Source organism: Dipodomys ordii, unplaced genomic scaffold, assembly GCF_000151885.1.
Source record: "Dipodomys ordii isolate 6190 unplaced genomic scaffold, Dord_2.0 Scaffold33, whole genome shotgun sequence".
In the NCBI taxonomy this organism is placed as follows: Eukaryota; Metazoa; Chordata; class Mammalia; order Rodentia; family Heteromyidae; genus Dipodomys; species Dipodomys ordii.
In genome coordinates, this window is record NW_012267249.1 from 7,681,385 (window position 1) to 7,698,509 (window position 17,125).

Below are 17,125 nucleotides of genomic sequence, written 5' to 3' on the forward strand. Positions count from 1 at the left end.
CCCCCCGCACCTGCGCAGCTGCTGGATCTTGTCCCGGTAGCGGTCGTAGAAGGGGTTGGCCTCCAGCTCCGACCCCACCCCTTTGCTGTCCGTGCTGTCGCGGCGCACGGGGAACACGCGCAGCTGTGCGGGCGACACGAACCCCAGTGCCAGCGTGCGGCTGCGCACCGCGCACAGACCCCGGTAGAGGCCGGCCACCTGCAGGACCGCCGGGCCCGCGCCACCGGCCGCGGACACCACGGCCGCCATGGTCTCCCCCGCCTCCGGCTCTTCCTCCTCAGGCGTCTCGGCCTCAGCCCCCGGCCCGCGCGCACTCTCCATCTCCCTCCGGGTCCTCAGCGCCCGCGCTCCGCCTCCGAGGTTCCGCACGCCCAAAGTTCCGGCCTCGCCGAAGGCGGGAGCCCGGGCGGGGGTCCGGCTGCGCGGCCCTTCCCGAGCGCTCTCGCCGCCCCGGCGGCCCCGGCCCGCCTCTTCCCGGGAGCCTGCCGGGATTTACACCCTCCCTCCCGGGACCAGCAGTCCTTGCGCGCCAAGTCTCCTCTTGACAGCCAGCCGGGACCTTCCGGTCGTAGCCAAGCTCATTTCCAGCTGCATTCACGTGGCCCTCGCTGTAAGCTGTCTGTCCTTCCACAGCCAGGTCCCGTCAGCGCAGCTGCAGTTTTTCCATTGAGGCCTCTATCCGCAAACCACTACTTGGGCTTCACGTCAAGTGAGGCAGAGATCCCCCTCATTTTACAGACGAGGAAGTCTCTTAAGTTGCCAGCTACCTCCCAAGCCTTGTTTCCCACTGGAGTTCCAGCCAAGATGGACTACTTACTCTTCTTCCTTGAGAGAGACAGGAGAGGCAGCTGTATGCAGAGCAAAGTAATAACGGTTCACAAGGAACCAGCCTTATTTGGGTTCTTTGTGATCCCTGGGATATCCTCTCCCTTTCTCAACCCACAGGTCACCAGCTTCCTCATCTGAACAAGGTGTAAGCTCTCAGCTGTAAAATCTCAGCTGCTCCCAGCATGAATGATCCCTCTGTGAGGGCAGGCAATAATTTGCCTTTTAATTTTTTTTGTTTTTAAATAGTTATTATAAAGGTGATGTTCAGAGGGGTTACAGTTACATGTCAGGTAAGACAGTGTCACCCCTTTCCTCACTCTCCCCATTTTCCCCTCCCATCCTCACCCACAAATTGCAAAATTCACTTTTGAGGTAGTGGCCAGTGAGTACTAGATTGGTTTTTTGCATGGAGTTCTTGTCTGCTTGTGTCTTACCCCATAGAAACCTGGCGTGTGGCAGGGACAGAGCCTTCAGTTCTACTCAATGCCACTTGCTCTCATGGGAGGTCAGTCCTGCCCACACAGGGCACCATGTGGTGGGATATTTCTAATTTCTAGTGTGCTGGTTAGCACACACAATTGCTCTTCTTGCTCAGACAGCACATTGCTGCCTCTTTATCACCTAAGGTTTAGTTCATGTGTCAATACCTCAAACATAAATGAATCTCTCTTTTAATCTTTTTTTTTTTTTTTTTTACGGTCGTGGGGTCTGAACTCTGGGCCTGGGCGCTGTCCCTCAGCTCTTCAGCTCAAGGCTAGCACTCTACCACTTGAGCCATAGCACCACTTCCGGCTTTTTTCATTTTGCTTATGTGGTGCTGAGGAATCGAACCCAGGGCCTCATGCATGCAAGGCAAGTGCTCTACCACTGAGCCACCTTCCCAGGCCCCTCTCTTTTAATCTTTTTAAATGAATCTCTCCATCCTTTTACGGTCTGTTTTTATCCTATTTGCCCTTTTATTTTACTACCTTCACAGGAGTTATCACTATCTGAAATCCTCAAATCCTTGTTTACATTAATTCATATAGCTTACATTCCAGTGGAGATAGGCAACAAATAGGCATATACTGCTATACTGAAAAACAGCAGGCTGAGAGATAGAGATCAGGAGACACTCAAGAACCCGAAGGAAAGGAAGGAAGGACATTATTCCCTCTTTTTCAGGTAGGAAGAATAGCACGTACAAAGGCCCTGATACAGAAGAATACTTTGGGAAGAGAAAGGAGGCTACTGCATCTCAGAGAGTGAAAGAAACAGCAGCTGAGACTAAGGAGGCATGGGACCGGGGTGTGGGTTAAAGTGTTCAGGGCTTTGCCTGCCTTAAGGACTGTGATTTTTAATGTGAGATGGGGAATCTCTGTAGATTTTGAGCAGAGGTCGGCTCAAAAGGATCATTCAGAGCAGGTGCTGGTGGCTGAGGCCTAAATAATACTAGCTACTCAAGAAGCTGAGATCTGGAATATTCTGATTTGAAATCAGTCTAGGCAGAAGAGTCTGAAAGACCCCCATCTCTCAAATAACTTTTTTTTTGGGGGGGTCCGCTCGTGGGGCCTGAACTCTGGGCCTGGGTGCTGTTCCTTAGCCCTTCAGCTCAAGGCTAGCGCTCTACCAGTTGAGCCACAGCGCCACTTCTGGCTTTTTTCTTTTTGCTTATGTGGTGCTGAGAAATAGAATCCAGGGCCTCATGCATGCAAGGCAAGCGCTCTACCACTGAGCCAACTTCCCAGCCCTCAAATAACTTTTGAAGAGCTAGGCTGGATGAGTACTCCAGTGTACCAGCTAAGCAAGTAAGCTGACCAAATGCGAGGCCTTGAGTTGAAACTCCAGTACTGCCAAAAAAAAAATCATTCTGGCTGCTGGTGAAATTTAGGATGATATGTGGTGGCAAAGATTGAAATGTTCACAAGAGTGACTTATTGTTTTACCCAGGATTCTTTTGGCTTTAGTATTCAAAGTGTCATGTCCTGGATACCCTTTTAATCCTGGTCAAACAAGTTGGTTGTTTACCCTCCAGGAAAACCAGTGATTTAGCTGAGAGAAGTACCTGGACTAAAATGATGGGAGGGAAAAAGTGGTCAGATTTGGGGTATATTTTGAAAGAAAAGCCTAAAGATTTTGCACAGACAGGTGTGATAGAATGAAAGGAGTCAAGGATGACTTACAGGGTTTGGGTCTGAACTAGAAAGTGTTTCTGTTTACAGAAAGGAAGAAGGGTACTTATAGGAGGAAGAATGATAAGGAGTTTGGTTTGAGACATATTTGATCAGAAACGAGGGACATAACCTAAGTTGTAGAGTATATGAGTATAAAGTTCTGAGGTATATCCTAATTGGAGACATAAAGTTCTAGATATTAACCCATGAATTCATTGAGAACTGAATGTAGACAGAGCCTAAGACTGAACCTGAGAGCCTGGAAGCCTGATGACACTTAGGAGGGAAATAAGATTAAACCAGCAAAGAACTCTAACAAGCAGAGGCCAGTGATAAGGAGAGCCAAGGGTAAGTGGACACTGTGGAGAACTCTGTGTAAATAGTGCCTCAAGTCCCTCATTGGGGAACTAGCAGAGAAGGAATTAAATTGTGTTGAGAAGCCAAGCTTGGTCCAGTGGTGCATGCCACTGGGAGCTGACAGGCTTTTTAGAAAGGACTCTCTGAACTATTCCATAAATGGATCAAGCGTCACTGGGACATGTTAAACAAGTCTCTGACTTGAGTCTTAAGGGACTTGTTGAATAAGGAAGATCTGTCTCCCCTTGCCCCCAGAACTTTAAGCATCTGATGTCAGGTGGATTCTACAACTGTCCCAATCTCTTCAGAGATAATGTGATTCTGGGAAGATAATGGAAATAATTGTTTGCCACAGAGCAGGCATATGAGCCGAACCTGAGAGGATACGCAAATGTTCAGTAAAGAGCCACTCTTGGGTTAAGAAACATGTCCTGGATATCCTTTTAATCCTGGCCAAACAGGATGGTTGTTTACCATTCAGGAAAACCAGTGATCTAACTGAGAGAAGTACTTGGATGTTGGAGTCTGTTCACTCTAACATGGCTAGAAGGGAAAGGAGTATGAGGATTGGAAAGGGAAGGCTAGGACCAGATAAAGGGGAAATCCTACAGGGCTTGATGTCCCAGAAACCCATACCAGCATTTATTGGAAGGAAGAAAGTGAAACAGAAGAGAGATTGTAGGAGACAAAGAGGGAAGCATTGATCAGCTGCGTAGATGTTCTCTTGAGCAAGTTTTCTCATGAGAACACTATGTACTCCTCTGTCCTGCACTGCCACCCCTCTCCTCTCCCCCCCCTCCCCCACACACAAGGTGTCTGGCCATGGTTTCCTAGTGACCAACATGGGTAAGACTCTGAGAGTGTGAGGCCCTAGTATGAGCCCTGGGGGATGCTCTATGGGTTCACCACAAGGGGTGGACCAATCTCTGATAAAATAAGACACACTAGGTTCATGAGATACTAGTGGATGGCCCTTTGTTGCATTATCTCATAAGCACTGCCCCTGGAATGCTCAGTGCTCAGAACTTGGTGACCTCTCCCTTAGGCAACAATGAGGTCCTGGGCCTTCTGAGGATCCCATTGGTGACAGATCAGTGGATGAGTTTCCTCGCCCCAGAGCAGTGGGCTGGGTACCAATGCACATCCTTATGGATTCCCAACAGGACCTGAGCCTCTCTGGCAGTAAGTATATCCTGAATCCCGCCATTCACTTTGTGTCCTTAGGTGTGGGGACAAAGAAAAATTTGCACGAATGGGGTGCTAAAAGGAAACAGTCTCTTCTAGAAAGAGAAGGCAGAAAGCCAGGCATTGGTGGCTCATGCCTGTAATCCTAGCTACCTAGGAGGCTGAGATCTGAGGATCTTGGTTCAAAGCCAGCCCGGGCAGGAAAGTCCATGATACTCTTATCTCCAATTAACCACCAGAAAACTAAAAGTAGTGCTGTGGCTTAAGTGGTAGAGCTCTTGCCTTAAGCTGAAGAGATGAGGGACAGCACCCAGGCCCAGAGTTCAAGGCCCACAACCACCACCACCAACAACAAAAAAGAGAAGGCAGAGACCATTCTCTGCCCAACCAGAGGGGATACATTGGTGTCCCTGTCAACAGCTGAATCATTTCCTTAAATAGCCCTTAATGAGACTTCTCAGTCCAGTGGACTGGATAGGTTCCTAGGCTGGGAGTCTGACAACCTGGCCAGATCATGTCTCCTCTAGATCTAGCTTTTTTATTATCATCTTTAAGCTCCTTAGAACTTTCCATCTCTGAATAAAAGAATGATGACACAAACCTAGGAGGAGGGAGGGAAGGAGTCATGAGAAGAGTTAATTGGCTGGGGTGATTGATTGGTTCAAGGAAATAAATGAGGGACAGCTCAGATCCCAAACTAGAGCACCATCAGCCAGCCTGTCTCTTTTTTTTTTTTTTTCTCTTCCTTAGTGTGGGTCTTGCTGTACTTTGGTTTCCTGGGGCTGTGCTCTGTGGTCACGGGCAGCTGCATTCTCTTTCTTCACTGGAAGAAGAACCTGCGGCGGGAAGAGCGTGCCCAGCAGTGGGTGGAGGTGATGAGAGCTGCTACATTCACCTACAGCCCACTGCTGTACTGGATAAACAAGCGACGTCACTATGGCATGAATACAGCCATTAATACCGGCCCTCCTCCTGCTGCCACCAAGATGGAGACTGAAGTCCAGAATCCAGATTCTCTGTGGGAGATGGACATCCCAGAAGGCAGAGCCTATGTGGTCCCAGAGAGCAGTCCTAGGGGTGAGGCTCCTGGCCCCCCACAACCTGCTCTTGTGGTCCCACAGCAGCCCCTTTCTTCCCCATCACAGCCCCAGACCAGCTCCCCACTCCCAATTCCCATCTTTCAGGAGGTGCCTTTTGCTCTGTCCCTCTGCAACCTACCTCCTATGCTGAACCACTCTGTATCCTACCCTCTGGCCAACTGTCCTGAAAGGAATGTCCACTTCCATTCCTTACCCACACTGGCCCACAGGGGGAACTGCTTCAACGCCAAGCCTTTTGCTTCAGAACTGTAGCTTCCGCTCGATGAAGGTGGGGCTGCAGGGACCAGGGGGCAGAGTAGGAAATGGAACTAACTTCAAGGTGGTTATTGACAGAGGTCAGAGCCCATCTGGTTGTCACTGTATGGAAAATTAAAAAGTCTAAGACTCTGCTACATCTCCTTTGCTTATTTGAAGGCAATTCCTTTCCTGTTTGGTGGGAGCACTTTGCAAACCAACTTGGTCATGAGTCTCACCAATACAACCCTGGAACTGGAGGTTGGCTATGGGGAGGCACACTGAGTTAGTACTTGTGTACAGACTCGATATTCCTCCTAGTTATATGCCTTGTGTATAAACTCATATTTGCAAATTATGTAGGTTTTATGCAAGGACTTCCCCTAGGAGAAGCAGAGGTTTGTGGAGAAACCCCAAACCTATCTATGACTTCTCTCTAGCAATAGGTTTTATCTTTTTTTCCTGCTCCAAAGTGGTAGAATCTACCTGGGAAGCATGCCTTTTATATTGAATCTCAACATATAAAACAGACCTAAATGTTTGAGCCTCTTATTGAAACAGGCATCACCTTGCCCTCTGCCATTCTGCATGTGACTAAAGCCTGAGCTCTGCTTACTCCTTTAGGCCAAATATGCTACAAGTCTTTTTTTTTTGTCAGTCCTGGGCTTGAACTCTGGACCTGGGCCATAGCACCACTTCTGGCTTTTGAGGAATTGAACCCAGGTCCTCATGCATGCGAGGCAAGCACTCTACCACTGAGACACCTTCCCAGCCCCCCCCGCTTTTTTTGGTTGGTCATGGGGCTTGAGCTCTGGGCCTGGGAGCTGTCCCTAAGCTAATCACCTCAAGGCAAGCACTCTACCACTTGAGCCACAGTGCCATTTCTGGTTTTCTGGTGGTTAATTGGAGATGAGTTCACGGACTTTCCTGTCTGGGCTGGCTTTGAATTGCAATCCTCAGATCTCAGCCTCCTGAGTAGCAAGGACTAGGTATGAGCCACCAACGCCAAGAGCAAATGTTGCAATTCTTATGGTAGGTTTCTGAACATTGCTTTGTGTCTATCATCTATTAGTCTTCGATTTCAAGAGGAAGGAGTTCATAAAACTAGGATCAAACCAGATTTTTAAAAAGAAGGGAATAGGGAGGCTTCTTTAGAAAGACATAGTTGAAAGGAAGGAAATATTTTATTTAGACAAATAAAAATGGCAAAGCTCAAGTCACGAAACCCTTGATTAATTCCCTAAGGGAACCAAAATCATTTATCCATTTCCAAAATCGATCTTCTAAAACAAAGTAGATTTACATTTCTTAAAATGAGAAAACAAGGTAGGTTAGGTTCATTTACAATACATGCTCTATCAAGTCACAGGAATACACAAATGTGTTCTGGTTTGGAAATGAAAGGACACACATCTAGCTGGTGTTGGCAAGCAAGCCAATGAGGTGTGTAGCAAACAAAAGCTGTCACTAAAATAGGCCATTGTGAACATGAGCCCATCACAATCAAAACCTTGCACTGTGACTGGCAGGCTGGGTGCTGAGGAGCGATGACCAGCAAAGGCAAAGAAAGGAAACCACAAGGAAGGCAAAATGCAGAAGTAGGGGGCGCCCACTTCTTTGGCTTTGTTGCATAGGACCCATTTCTGAAGGCCAGGCACTACTCTGCCTTCAGACAACCCTGAATTCATCTTGAAGCCAGGTGTTCTCTTCCTTTGGCTTTATTTCCACATTACCTGTCTGACTGATTTACAAGTTCAGATTGGTCTTGAACTCTTTTTTTTTTTTTTGTCGGTCGTGGGGCTTGAACTCTGGGCGCTGTCCCTCAGCTCTTCAGCTCAAGGCGAGCACTCTACCACTTGAGCTACAGCGCCACTTCCGGTTTTCTGGTGGTTTATTGGAGATAGGAGTCTTACAGTCTCTCCTGCCCGGGCTGGCTCTGAACCGCAATCCTCAGATCTCAGCCTCCTAAGTAGCTAGGATTACAGGCCTGAGCCACCAGCGCCTGGCTGGTCTTGAACTCTTGATCCTTCCTTCTGCCTCAGCCTCCCCAGAGCAAGGATTACAGGTGTGAGCTACCCTATTGGACTTGAGGAAGTTCTTTAAGTAAACATTACTCCAGAAAGCATGAGTCAACAAAACAAATTAGTTTTGAAATTTAGGAGAGAAGCACTAGGAATCACCAGACTTTAAGGACAAAAGGATTTGAAACCAAAGGCAAACTCACTACTACCCAATCTCTTTCTCAACGCTGAGATGTGGCCGGTGAGGGTTCACTATTGCTCAGTGCAGGCACAGGCTGATAAATTAGGACAACATACAAATGAAAATCCCAAATCAACATTGTGTGATAGGCTGCTGTGGCTCTTAGGCCAGTGAGTCTGTTCAACTTTGAACAAAGGTAGTGTCAAGATACCTACCTCTGTCTGGGACAAATGACATGGTATCATGGGACCAAGTGCAGTATGGAGACACTGCTAACTTGGTAGGGGAGGGGATGGCACTACACATGGCTCAGGGGTGATGCTTGCAGACAAGCTCCAGATGAGAAGAAAAACTAAAAGGAGATGCAAAACAAAAGTACATACCACAAAGAGTTAAAGTGTCCTGAAAGTATCTGCCTATGAATAAGAACTCAAAACTAAAAAGGACAAGCTACATTACCCTCAATATATTTCATATAAATCAGTTCTCAAAAAAATACCTTCCAGGTACAGACACACTATTTATGGTACGGTGTATACAAATATAGCAGTATAATTCAATTTATTGCTAGAACTTTATTTGGTTGTTACAAAATTTGTAAGAGTGTATATATTAAAAAGTGTGTTGTGGGGGCAGGGAGGGCAGGGAAGGCAGCTAGAAGACCAAGAGTTATCTTCAAGTTACCTAAAGTGCCAGGCTACTTTTAAACTATATTTTATTAACCTTTCCAAGAAAATGAAATAGCATAAATGGGCAAGGTAAATGTTAAGGGAAAAAAATTTAAATGGGAAAAACATAAATCATGACATAAGTACATATATTCACGGAAAGACTTTGTCTCACTTTAATTAAACTTTAATACTTCTTGAAAAAAATTAAAGTTAGCCAACACAAAGCTATCATGTAAAGAAAAAAAACTAACCTTTAAATATGTAAGGGTACTGGACTGCATCCACGGCTGATGGCAACTTGGATAAGTTAAAGGGAAATGTTCTCTACTAAAAAGCTTCTCTAGTTTCTCCCACTTGGCTACAGCAAAATTAAATTTGGTAAAGTTAAGTGTTCCTTTAGTGTTGCTCAAAGACTGCTCCTAGGAACACCAACTCATGAGTCTAACTCAGTGTAGAGATGACAAGAAGGTATTATCCTTCCGGCCCAGGGACCTTTTGTGGCAAGTCCAAAGAAGAATTTAAGGGCTTCTACCATCTTGTGAGGACTCTTGCTCCAGGCTTGTTTGCTGTAGTTTGGCACCTTCTGGGCAGAGAACCACTAATTACAAGTTCTGAGCTGATGAATATGATTTTCACTTCATACTCTTTTTTGCATTAGTCATCCTACCAAGGAATTTATCATGTTCTCAGTTAGCCCCCATGTAAAATCCCAAGGGGTATAGCTTCTAGAGTCAAAACCATAAGCATAGCATTCTTCAAATATTCTGGTGGCCAGTTTGTGATGGTGACAAGGGACTTGGGTTCTGCCATAATAGAATGGAGGGCATTCTGAAGGTAGGAGCCAGCTATAGCTCTAAGATAGACTTGAGTTGTGGGTAGGGGGAGATAATCTAGCTTACTTGTGAGGAAAATACAGATCCCCACTGGATAACTTTTTAATGCTCAAAAACCCTAACAGAAGATTAAAAATGAGAAAGATCCTCAACAAGACTTCTCTGGTTCTAGGTTGAGGTTAACTGAGAGAGCAGGAACAAAGACCCAGAATCTGACTTTCCTGAGCCTGGAGCTAGGCTATCTCCAGTGTCCATTCCCTGAATTAATTCCCTCAGCTCCCAGGCCAAACCCCGTGGCAGCACCTGGGCAGAGGGATTCCTTAAGGAGATGTGGACATAGTTTTAACTGCTATGCAGATCAGATTAACAATCTTTAATAAGTCATTTGTTCACATCCTGTTCAAAACCTTTCTTCCTACTTTTCATACAATATGCACAACTTTTCTTTCGTTTTAAATATTTACAAGCAGAAAAGGTCTATCTTTTAAAGAAAAGACAGTTTCTGAGTCTCTATAAAGTGCAGCTAATTTAAGGCAAATTTATATGAAATATAAAAGGTAGCTATTCTCTTTCTATATACACTTTCCAGTTTTAAAAGATAAGGTCTCCTCCTTAAAAAAAGGAGAGAGAAAGAGAAAAAAAAAAGGGGGCTTTTTTTTTCCTGGTGATTTTAAAATGTAAGAGCTTACTGGTTTCAAGAAACCATAGACTTCTGACTATCATATTATAAGTAATATGGTTTTCTTTTTTAAAAAAATAATTTTTATATAGTTTTTTCAAACAAGTTAAAAGGTGGCAATGTGTCTGCTACAGTAGTTTGGAGGACATGAGGGGCAGCTGGGTAGGAAAAATGGTGGTTTATGTTGGGTAAATAGATTTTAGGTAGTTAGGGGTCTATCTCCATTTCCAAGTATGCCTGATGAATTTAGACACCTAAAGCTACTCTTAGCTCCAGGAATGAGTATCTTCCATCCGCATTGGAATCAAATGCTCTCAAGCTTTCTTGTTCTGGCATAGAAGAGCCTAGGAGATTCCAGATTTCTTGGTAGGTCAACGTCCCATTCATATCCTGGCCAGTCTTGTGGAACAAATTCTGAAGATCTGTCAAAAGGAATTGCAAAAAATGTGTGTGTTTATGCATACAGCTGAATATAGCTAAAAGTAGCCTCAAGTCAGGTAAGCCAGTAGTTCATGCCTGCAATCCTATCTACTTAGGAGAATGAGACCTGGAGTATTATGGCTCAAAAGCAGGCCAGGAAGAAAAGTTTGTGAGACTCCATCTCCAATTAATCCCTCAAAAGCTAGGCTGATGGCATGGCTCAAATGGTAGAGAACCAGAAATGAGCAAGCAAGCAAGCACAAAACCCTGGATTCAAGTCCCAGTACCAATGAAAAAACAGTAGCCTCAAATGACTTTAAAGCAATAAAAGAAAAGCTCCTTTGCAGATATTATTTCAAAAAATGTTTATGTTTAGGATCTCACTGAATCATAAAGAGCAATTTTCAATCCTTTAAAAACAAGATGAATACCAAATGGCACTATCCTATAGTGACACAATGGAGAAATGTATGGCCTGGTTTTCTCCCTGGCCAGGGCCTTCTCTTTAAATTTTCATTTTTTGTTTTTGCCAGTCCTGGGGCTTGAACTCAGGATCTGGGCTCTGTCCCTGAGCTTCTTTTGCTCAAGGCTAGCACTCTACCACTTGAGCCACAGCTCCATTTCTAGCTTTTTCTGTTTATGTGGTACTGAGGAATTGAACCCAGGGGCTTCATGCATGCTAGGCAAGCACTCTACCACTAAGCCACATTCCCAGCCCCTTCCCTTTAAATTTTCTTCCCTTTACTTTACATTGAAGGGAGGTACAGAAGCACAGAAGCTTATTTATAGGAACTAGTCTGTAAAGCAGACCATGGCATATTGTGAGAATCTTGCTGGATGGCTGTGTGGGGAACGGAGGAATGTTTTAGTTGTCTACAAGCAATAATAATCCCCCAAACTCAATTTTGATAGAAAAACCAAAGCTCAAAAGTGAAAGTAACTTGCCTGAGTCTTAGAAATGGACTAGAGAACATGTTTTATTATTACGTAGTCTGGTGTTCTTTCTATGAGGTGTCAGCTTAAGAACCAGGGACTCAAGATTATATTAAGCTGTCACTTCCTAATCACCAGGAGAACCATCATCAAAAAGATTTGTTAGGGCTGGGAAGTTGGCTCAGTGGTAGAGTACTTGCCTCGCATGCATGAGGCCCTGGGTTTGATTCCTCAGCACCACATAAGCAGAAAAAAGCTGGAAGTGGCGCTGTGGCTCAAGTGGTAGAGCACTAGCTTTGAGCTGAAGAGCTGAGGGACAGTGCCCAGGCCCAGAGTTCAGCACCCACGACTGACAAAAAAAAAAAAAGAGTATTTGTTGAACTGGGAATGTGGTAGACTGCTTGCTTAGTATGCATGAAGCCCTGTGTTCAATCCCTCAGTTCAACATAAGGAGAAAATGACAGAAGTGGCATTGTGGCTCAAGGTGGTAGAGTACTAGCGTTGAGTAAAAAAGTTCAGATATTGCCCAGGCCCCAAATTCAAGTCCATGACTGGTCAAAAAAAAAAAAAAGTGTTTGTTGGTGATACCAAGTGCAGGTGGTTCATGTCTGAACTCAGGAGGCTTAAAAGAAGAATTTGATTGTGTTCCTATAATCAACTGACTGATTTAGATTCTAATACTGAAGAAGGTAAATGGGGCTTATGTTTCTTTAAAAATCATCTAAAATTCATTTTCTTTTCTTCATTGAATGCCTCTTTGATTTAATGGGGGTACTGTTTGATACTCAGGAAGAATGAAAAAGGAAGGAGAGATGGATTTGGGAAGTGAATCAAAGCATTCTTGCCAATTTCTAAATAGCGCCCTACTATCACTCCTGTCAGAAGCTGGGCAATGCAGCTAGTAAAACCTCAAAAGCTCTCTGAGAGCCAGAAAAATAGATAGGAAACTTTTTCCAGATGCCTGTCACCAAGTGCTAGATTTCAAGAGAGAGAGAGAGAGAGAGAGAGAGAGAGAGAGAGTGTGTGTGTGGAGGAGGGGATGAGTTTATGAAACTCATACTTCATGCTCCATACTTTCTAGTAGTATGCAAAAATAAAATTTCTGTTAGGATATGTTTCCTAGTGGCATGGTACCTAAAGTAAAGGGTCAAAGAAAGGTAAGTGGAGAGAAATGGGTGATTTCCCAGCAAATGCTGGGAGGTTTTGACATCACAATAAAGAGCAGAACACACTATTCGAAGGCAAATATGCTTATCTTCCTATGATGTTTCTCTTGTTGACTTTCAGCAAAGGGCTTCTCATTTTTGGAGGATCATCATTTTACTAACCTCACAGTACTGTCTTCATTTTGTCCTCTACAATACGGTACATTGCTTAAGAGTATAAGCTTTGCTGTCAGTCAGCTTGAATTCTGCCTCAACCACTTACTGAGTGCCCAGACTTATGTTTACAAGATGGTGATGCAAATAAAGTATGTGGCTTATAAGTACTCAAATAAATGTTAAGATACTTTTTGGTTGTTGTTGTTTTTTTTTTTTTGGGTCCGGTCGTAGGGCCTGAACTCTGGGCCTGGGCGCTATCCCTCAGCTCTTCAGCTCAAGGCTAGTGCTCTACCACTTGAGCCACAGCGCCACTTCCGGCTTTTTTCTTTTTGCTTATGTGGTGCTGAGGAATCGAACCTAGGGCCTCATGCATGCAAGGCAAGCACTCTACCACTGAGCCACCTTCCCAGCCCGGTTGTTGTTGTTTAGTTGTGGGGCTTGAACTCTGGGCCTGGGCACTGGTGCCCAGCTAGATATTTATATTTATTTATATTTATTTATTTATTTTTTGGGTCCAGTCATGGGATCTGAACTCTGGGCCTGGGCACTGTCCCTCAGCTCTTCAGTTCAAGGCTAGTGCTCTACCACTTGAACCACAACGCCACTTCTGGCTTTTTTCCCCTGCTTATGTGGTGCTGAGGAATCGAACCCAGGGCCTCATGCATGCGAGGCAAGCACTCTACCACTGAGCCAACCCATATTTTTCCCAGCCCCCATATTTTTATTTTTTTTATACAACTTAAAAAGTAAAAAGTTACAACCTTGGCTGGGTCCAGGTGATTCACATCTGTAATATTCAGGAGGCTAAAATCTGGAGAATCACAGTTTGAGGCCAGTCTGGGCATAAAAGTTTGCTAGACTTCATCTCCAAACTAACCAGCAAAAAGAAGAGCTAGAGGTATGAGTTAAAAGAGTTAGCACACAAGCTGGGCACCAGTGGCTCACCTGTAATCCTATCTACTCAGGAGGCTGAGATCTGAGGATAATGGTTCAAAGCCAGCCTGGGCAGGAAAGTCCATGAGACTCTTAACCTCCAATAAACCACCAGAAAACCAGAAGTGGTAGAGCACTTGCCTTGAGCTGAAGAATGCAAGGACAGCTCCTAGGCCCAGAGTTCGAACCCCACAACTGCCCCCGTCTCGCCACCCCAAAAAGAGTTAGCACTTAGGCTAGCAATCTTGAGGTCCTGAGTTAAAACTTCAGTACCATACAAAAAAGTTATGACATGGAACCTTCCCACCATTACCCCACAGTATAGAAACTTACCTTCAAGGCTAGAAATTCCTGGTAGGGAGATAGGTTTTAACTGGGTAGCTTTCTCAATTTTGTCTCCAAGAAACTGTGAAAATTTTGGCAATGCTGAAGGCTTTGATGTAAAATTCTGCACTTGTTCTGTAACAAATACATACACTTTTAGGATAGTCAATTCCAACAGCAAATTAAACAAGCACTGAAGGTCACTATTTAGGGAAATTGCCCATGTATTCATTTAAAAGAAACAATTAAATATTAAGTAGCAGAGATTATGTAATGATAAAGGGTTGGACTGAGATATGCTGGTGGACAAGTGAGGATGAATCAGTATTATGTTAACATGAAGGTTTAAAGCAGCAGTACCCTGAAAGATGTTACGAAGGTGAAACACCTCTAATTTGAGAATCCATAATCTGAAATACTTCAAAATTCAAAAATTTTGGAGTGTTGACGTAAGTGGAGAAGTCCACATGTGATGGTCACAATTAAAATTGCCATCAGGCTATGTATTTATTTTCAGACTTGAGTAATATCTCATTATGTCTATACAAGTATTCCAAAATTTGAAAAAAATTTGGAATCAGAAATACTTGAGGAAGAAAAAAAAAAAGAAATACTTGAGGTCTCAAACATTTCGCATAAGAGACTTACTCAAGTGGCAGTAGAGGTTAGTATTATATGCCTTTAGATGGTAAGGCAGATGGCAAAACACAATGAGAGGGGCTGGGAAGGTGGCTCAATGGTAGAGCGCTTGCCTTGCATGCATGAGGCATGGGTTTGATTCCTCAGCACCACATAAGCTAAAAGAAAAAAGCCAGAAGTGGCACTGTGGCTCAAGTGGTAGAGCGCTAGACTTGAGCTGAAGAGCCGAGGGACAGCGCCCAGGCCCAGAGTTCAGGCCCCATGATCAGACCCCCCCCCCTCAAAAACAACAACAACAAAAAAACCCACAATGAGATGATAAAGCAGCCCAGTGGTTGGATATTAATGATGTTTTGACTTCTTGGGAGATGTGCTATAAGCCTAGTCTGGGAGTATATGCTACCAGCTGAGCTGGAACAAAGGCTGTTAGCATAAGATTATGTAGCACAGTGTTATAAGGCCTCTATGGTAGTTCTGCTTTTCCAAAACTACTTTTTCCAAAAAATACTTGTAGGATGATAGATCAAAGCCAACACTGAAAAATGCTTTTGTTGTCTTCTCAAAGGGCCTAAATCAGTAAAGGTTAATTAATGCATTTGCTATATAACTGTCTCTACCTAAAGCCATGTGCCCCCCCACCCCAATAGTTCCATTATGCTAATGATTTTCAAAAGTGCTAATAATATTTATTTTTAAGTAAATTTTATGCACTTACAAAATGGAAAGGCTCATGAACAACATTTAGGGCTGGTTTAGAATTCACTACGACAGTAACATTTTTACCTATAATTGGATGCAGACAGCATGGAGAAGTCTATTTCCAGCTAAACATTACCCATTCTTCCCTTAATAGACTAGAGTACAAATCATGTACAAAATGGTTTTACTAAATGAAAGCAAAGTGCATCAGCTTCATCTCAGTGCGCTCAGGCATTACTCACTTGGTTCGATCAGTGCTGCTGAAACACCTTTCCCACTCTGTGTGGGAGGCAAGTTGCCCAAGCCTGCGTGAAATATTCAAGAAGCTAGGCCCGCACTCACCTTCATCTGCAGTCTCTGGAGGACTATTGCTTTCAGGTTTGTTTGTGAGAGCACTGATCAGCTGCAATTTCTCTCGTAATTTGGTTACCTGAGAATTTGGGCTATCTTCTTTCTGCTCAGAACAAAGATCACAGAAAGTTTAAGGCAGGAGGCCTCAACTGAGCCTCCACTATTGTCCACAGCATTTGTAGCATGCAGTTCTTGACCCTCATTTGTCAATGAATTGATGAATACTAGAAATACCTTTTTTCTCAGTGTTGATAAGTCTCTAACTGGATTTGAGGCTAGACTATTAAGGAAAGATTACGCTCTACTCACTGACTCACTGTGAACATTTGGTTGATGGAAGAAAGCATGCAAGCATCAGCAGTAGAGGAAATGTACCATTGCTCAGGTATCTGTGCAACACCCATTTCCTAAATGAGGACAGTGCTTTCTGGAAGTTATTTCACACTAACTAAATAACTGTCCTAAATATATCATATCACCAGTGACTAGACCACATGATGCACAGGATTTTTATTGCTTGTGCTAAAACTGGGATTTGAACTCAGGGCCTCTTGTTCTCACTTGGCTTCTTCCTCTCAAGGCTGATGTTTTACCACTTGAGCCATACCTGTATTTCCAACAGTTTGCTGGTTAATTGGAGATAGAGTCTCACTGATTTGTCTGCCTGGATTGGCTTTGAACAGGGATCCTCAGATTCAACCTCCTGAGTAGCTACTAGGATTATAGGTATGAGCCATGTCACCCATGGCTCCCCCTTCCCCCTGTTTTGTCGGTCATGGGGCTTTGAACTCTGGGACTGGGTCAGTGTCCCTCAGCTCTTCAACTCAAGGCTAGTGCTCTACCACTTGAGCCACAGTGCCACTTCCAGTTTTTTGGTGGTTTATTGGAGATAAGAGTCTTACAGACTTTCCTGCCCAGGCTGGCTTTGAATTTCAATCCTCAGATCTTAGCCTGTAGAGTAGCTAGATTATAGGCCTGAGCCACCAGCACCTTGCTCCTACCACCCCACCTTTCTAAAGCAGCTAAACTCAAACCACAGGTATTTCCCCTCCAAGTCTCCCTATAGTGATGATTCAAATGGTAGGGGAAATCATCAGGAACAAGGAGCTACAGTATTTTTAATTGAAATTTTACTTATTTTCATCTTTTTTAAAAAGTTCCTCCCTTAGCCGGGCGCTGGTGGCTCATGCCTGTAATCCTAGCTACTCAGGAGGCTGAGATCTGAGGATCTCGGTTCAAAGCCAGCCTGGGCAGGAGAGACC

The 17,125-nt window shown here is 44.3% G+C and overlaps 3 protein-coding genes across 4 annotated transcripts in view; 1 reads left to right on the forward strand and 2 right to left on the reverse strand.

Annotated features, from left to right (window-relative positions):
* The window catches only part of Atpaf1 (ATP synthase mitochondrial F1 complex assembly factor 1), a 37,419-nt gene extending 36,967 nt beyond the window's left edge, over nt 1-452 (reverse strand). For both annotated transcript variants that reach the window (XR_001175097.1, XM_013016991.1), the window contains exon 1: nt 11-452. Coding sequence is in view for 1 of the 2 variants with exons in the window: in XM_013016991.1 (XP_012872445.1) it covers nt 11-321 (311 nt within the window). In the remaining variant the exon portion in view is untranslated. The remainder of the gene's footprint in view (nt 1-10) is intronic.
* A 4,034-nt stretch (nt 453-4,486) lies between these two features.
* Nucleotides 4,487-5,949, forward strand: Tex38 (testis expressed 38). The gene is made up of 2 exons (XM_013016879.1): nt 4,487-4,520; nt 5,274-5,949. Exons 1-2 carry the CDS (start codon nt 4,487-4,489, stop codon nt 5,873-5,875), a joined length of 636 nt encoding a protein of 211 aa, XP_012872333.1. The 3' UTR covers nt 5,876-5,949.
* A 2,654-nt stretch (nt 5,950-8,603) lies between these two features.
* Nucleotides 8,604-17,125, reverse strand: part of Efcab14 (EF-hand calcium binding domain 14) — a 39,856-nt gene continuing 31,334 nt past the window's right edge. Inside the window, exons 7-9 of the mRNA XM_013016796.1 lie at nt 15,855-15,966; nt 14,184-14,309; nt 8,604-10,664 (exon numbers count right to left, since the gene is read on the reverse strand). Of these exons, the coding sequence (XP_012872250.1) occupies nt 10,489-10,664; nt 14,184-14,309; nt 15,855-15,966 (414 nt within the window). The 3' untranslated portion in view covers nt 8,604-10,488. The remainder of the gene's footprint in view (nt 10,665-14,183; nt 14,310-15,854; nt 15,967-17,125) is intronic.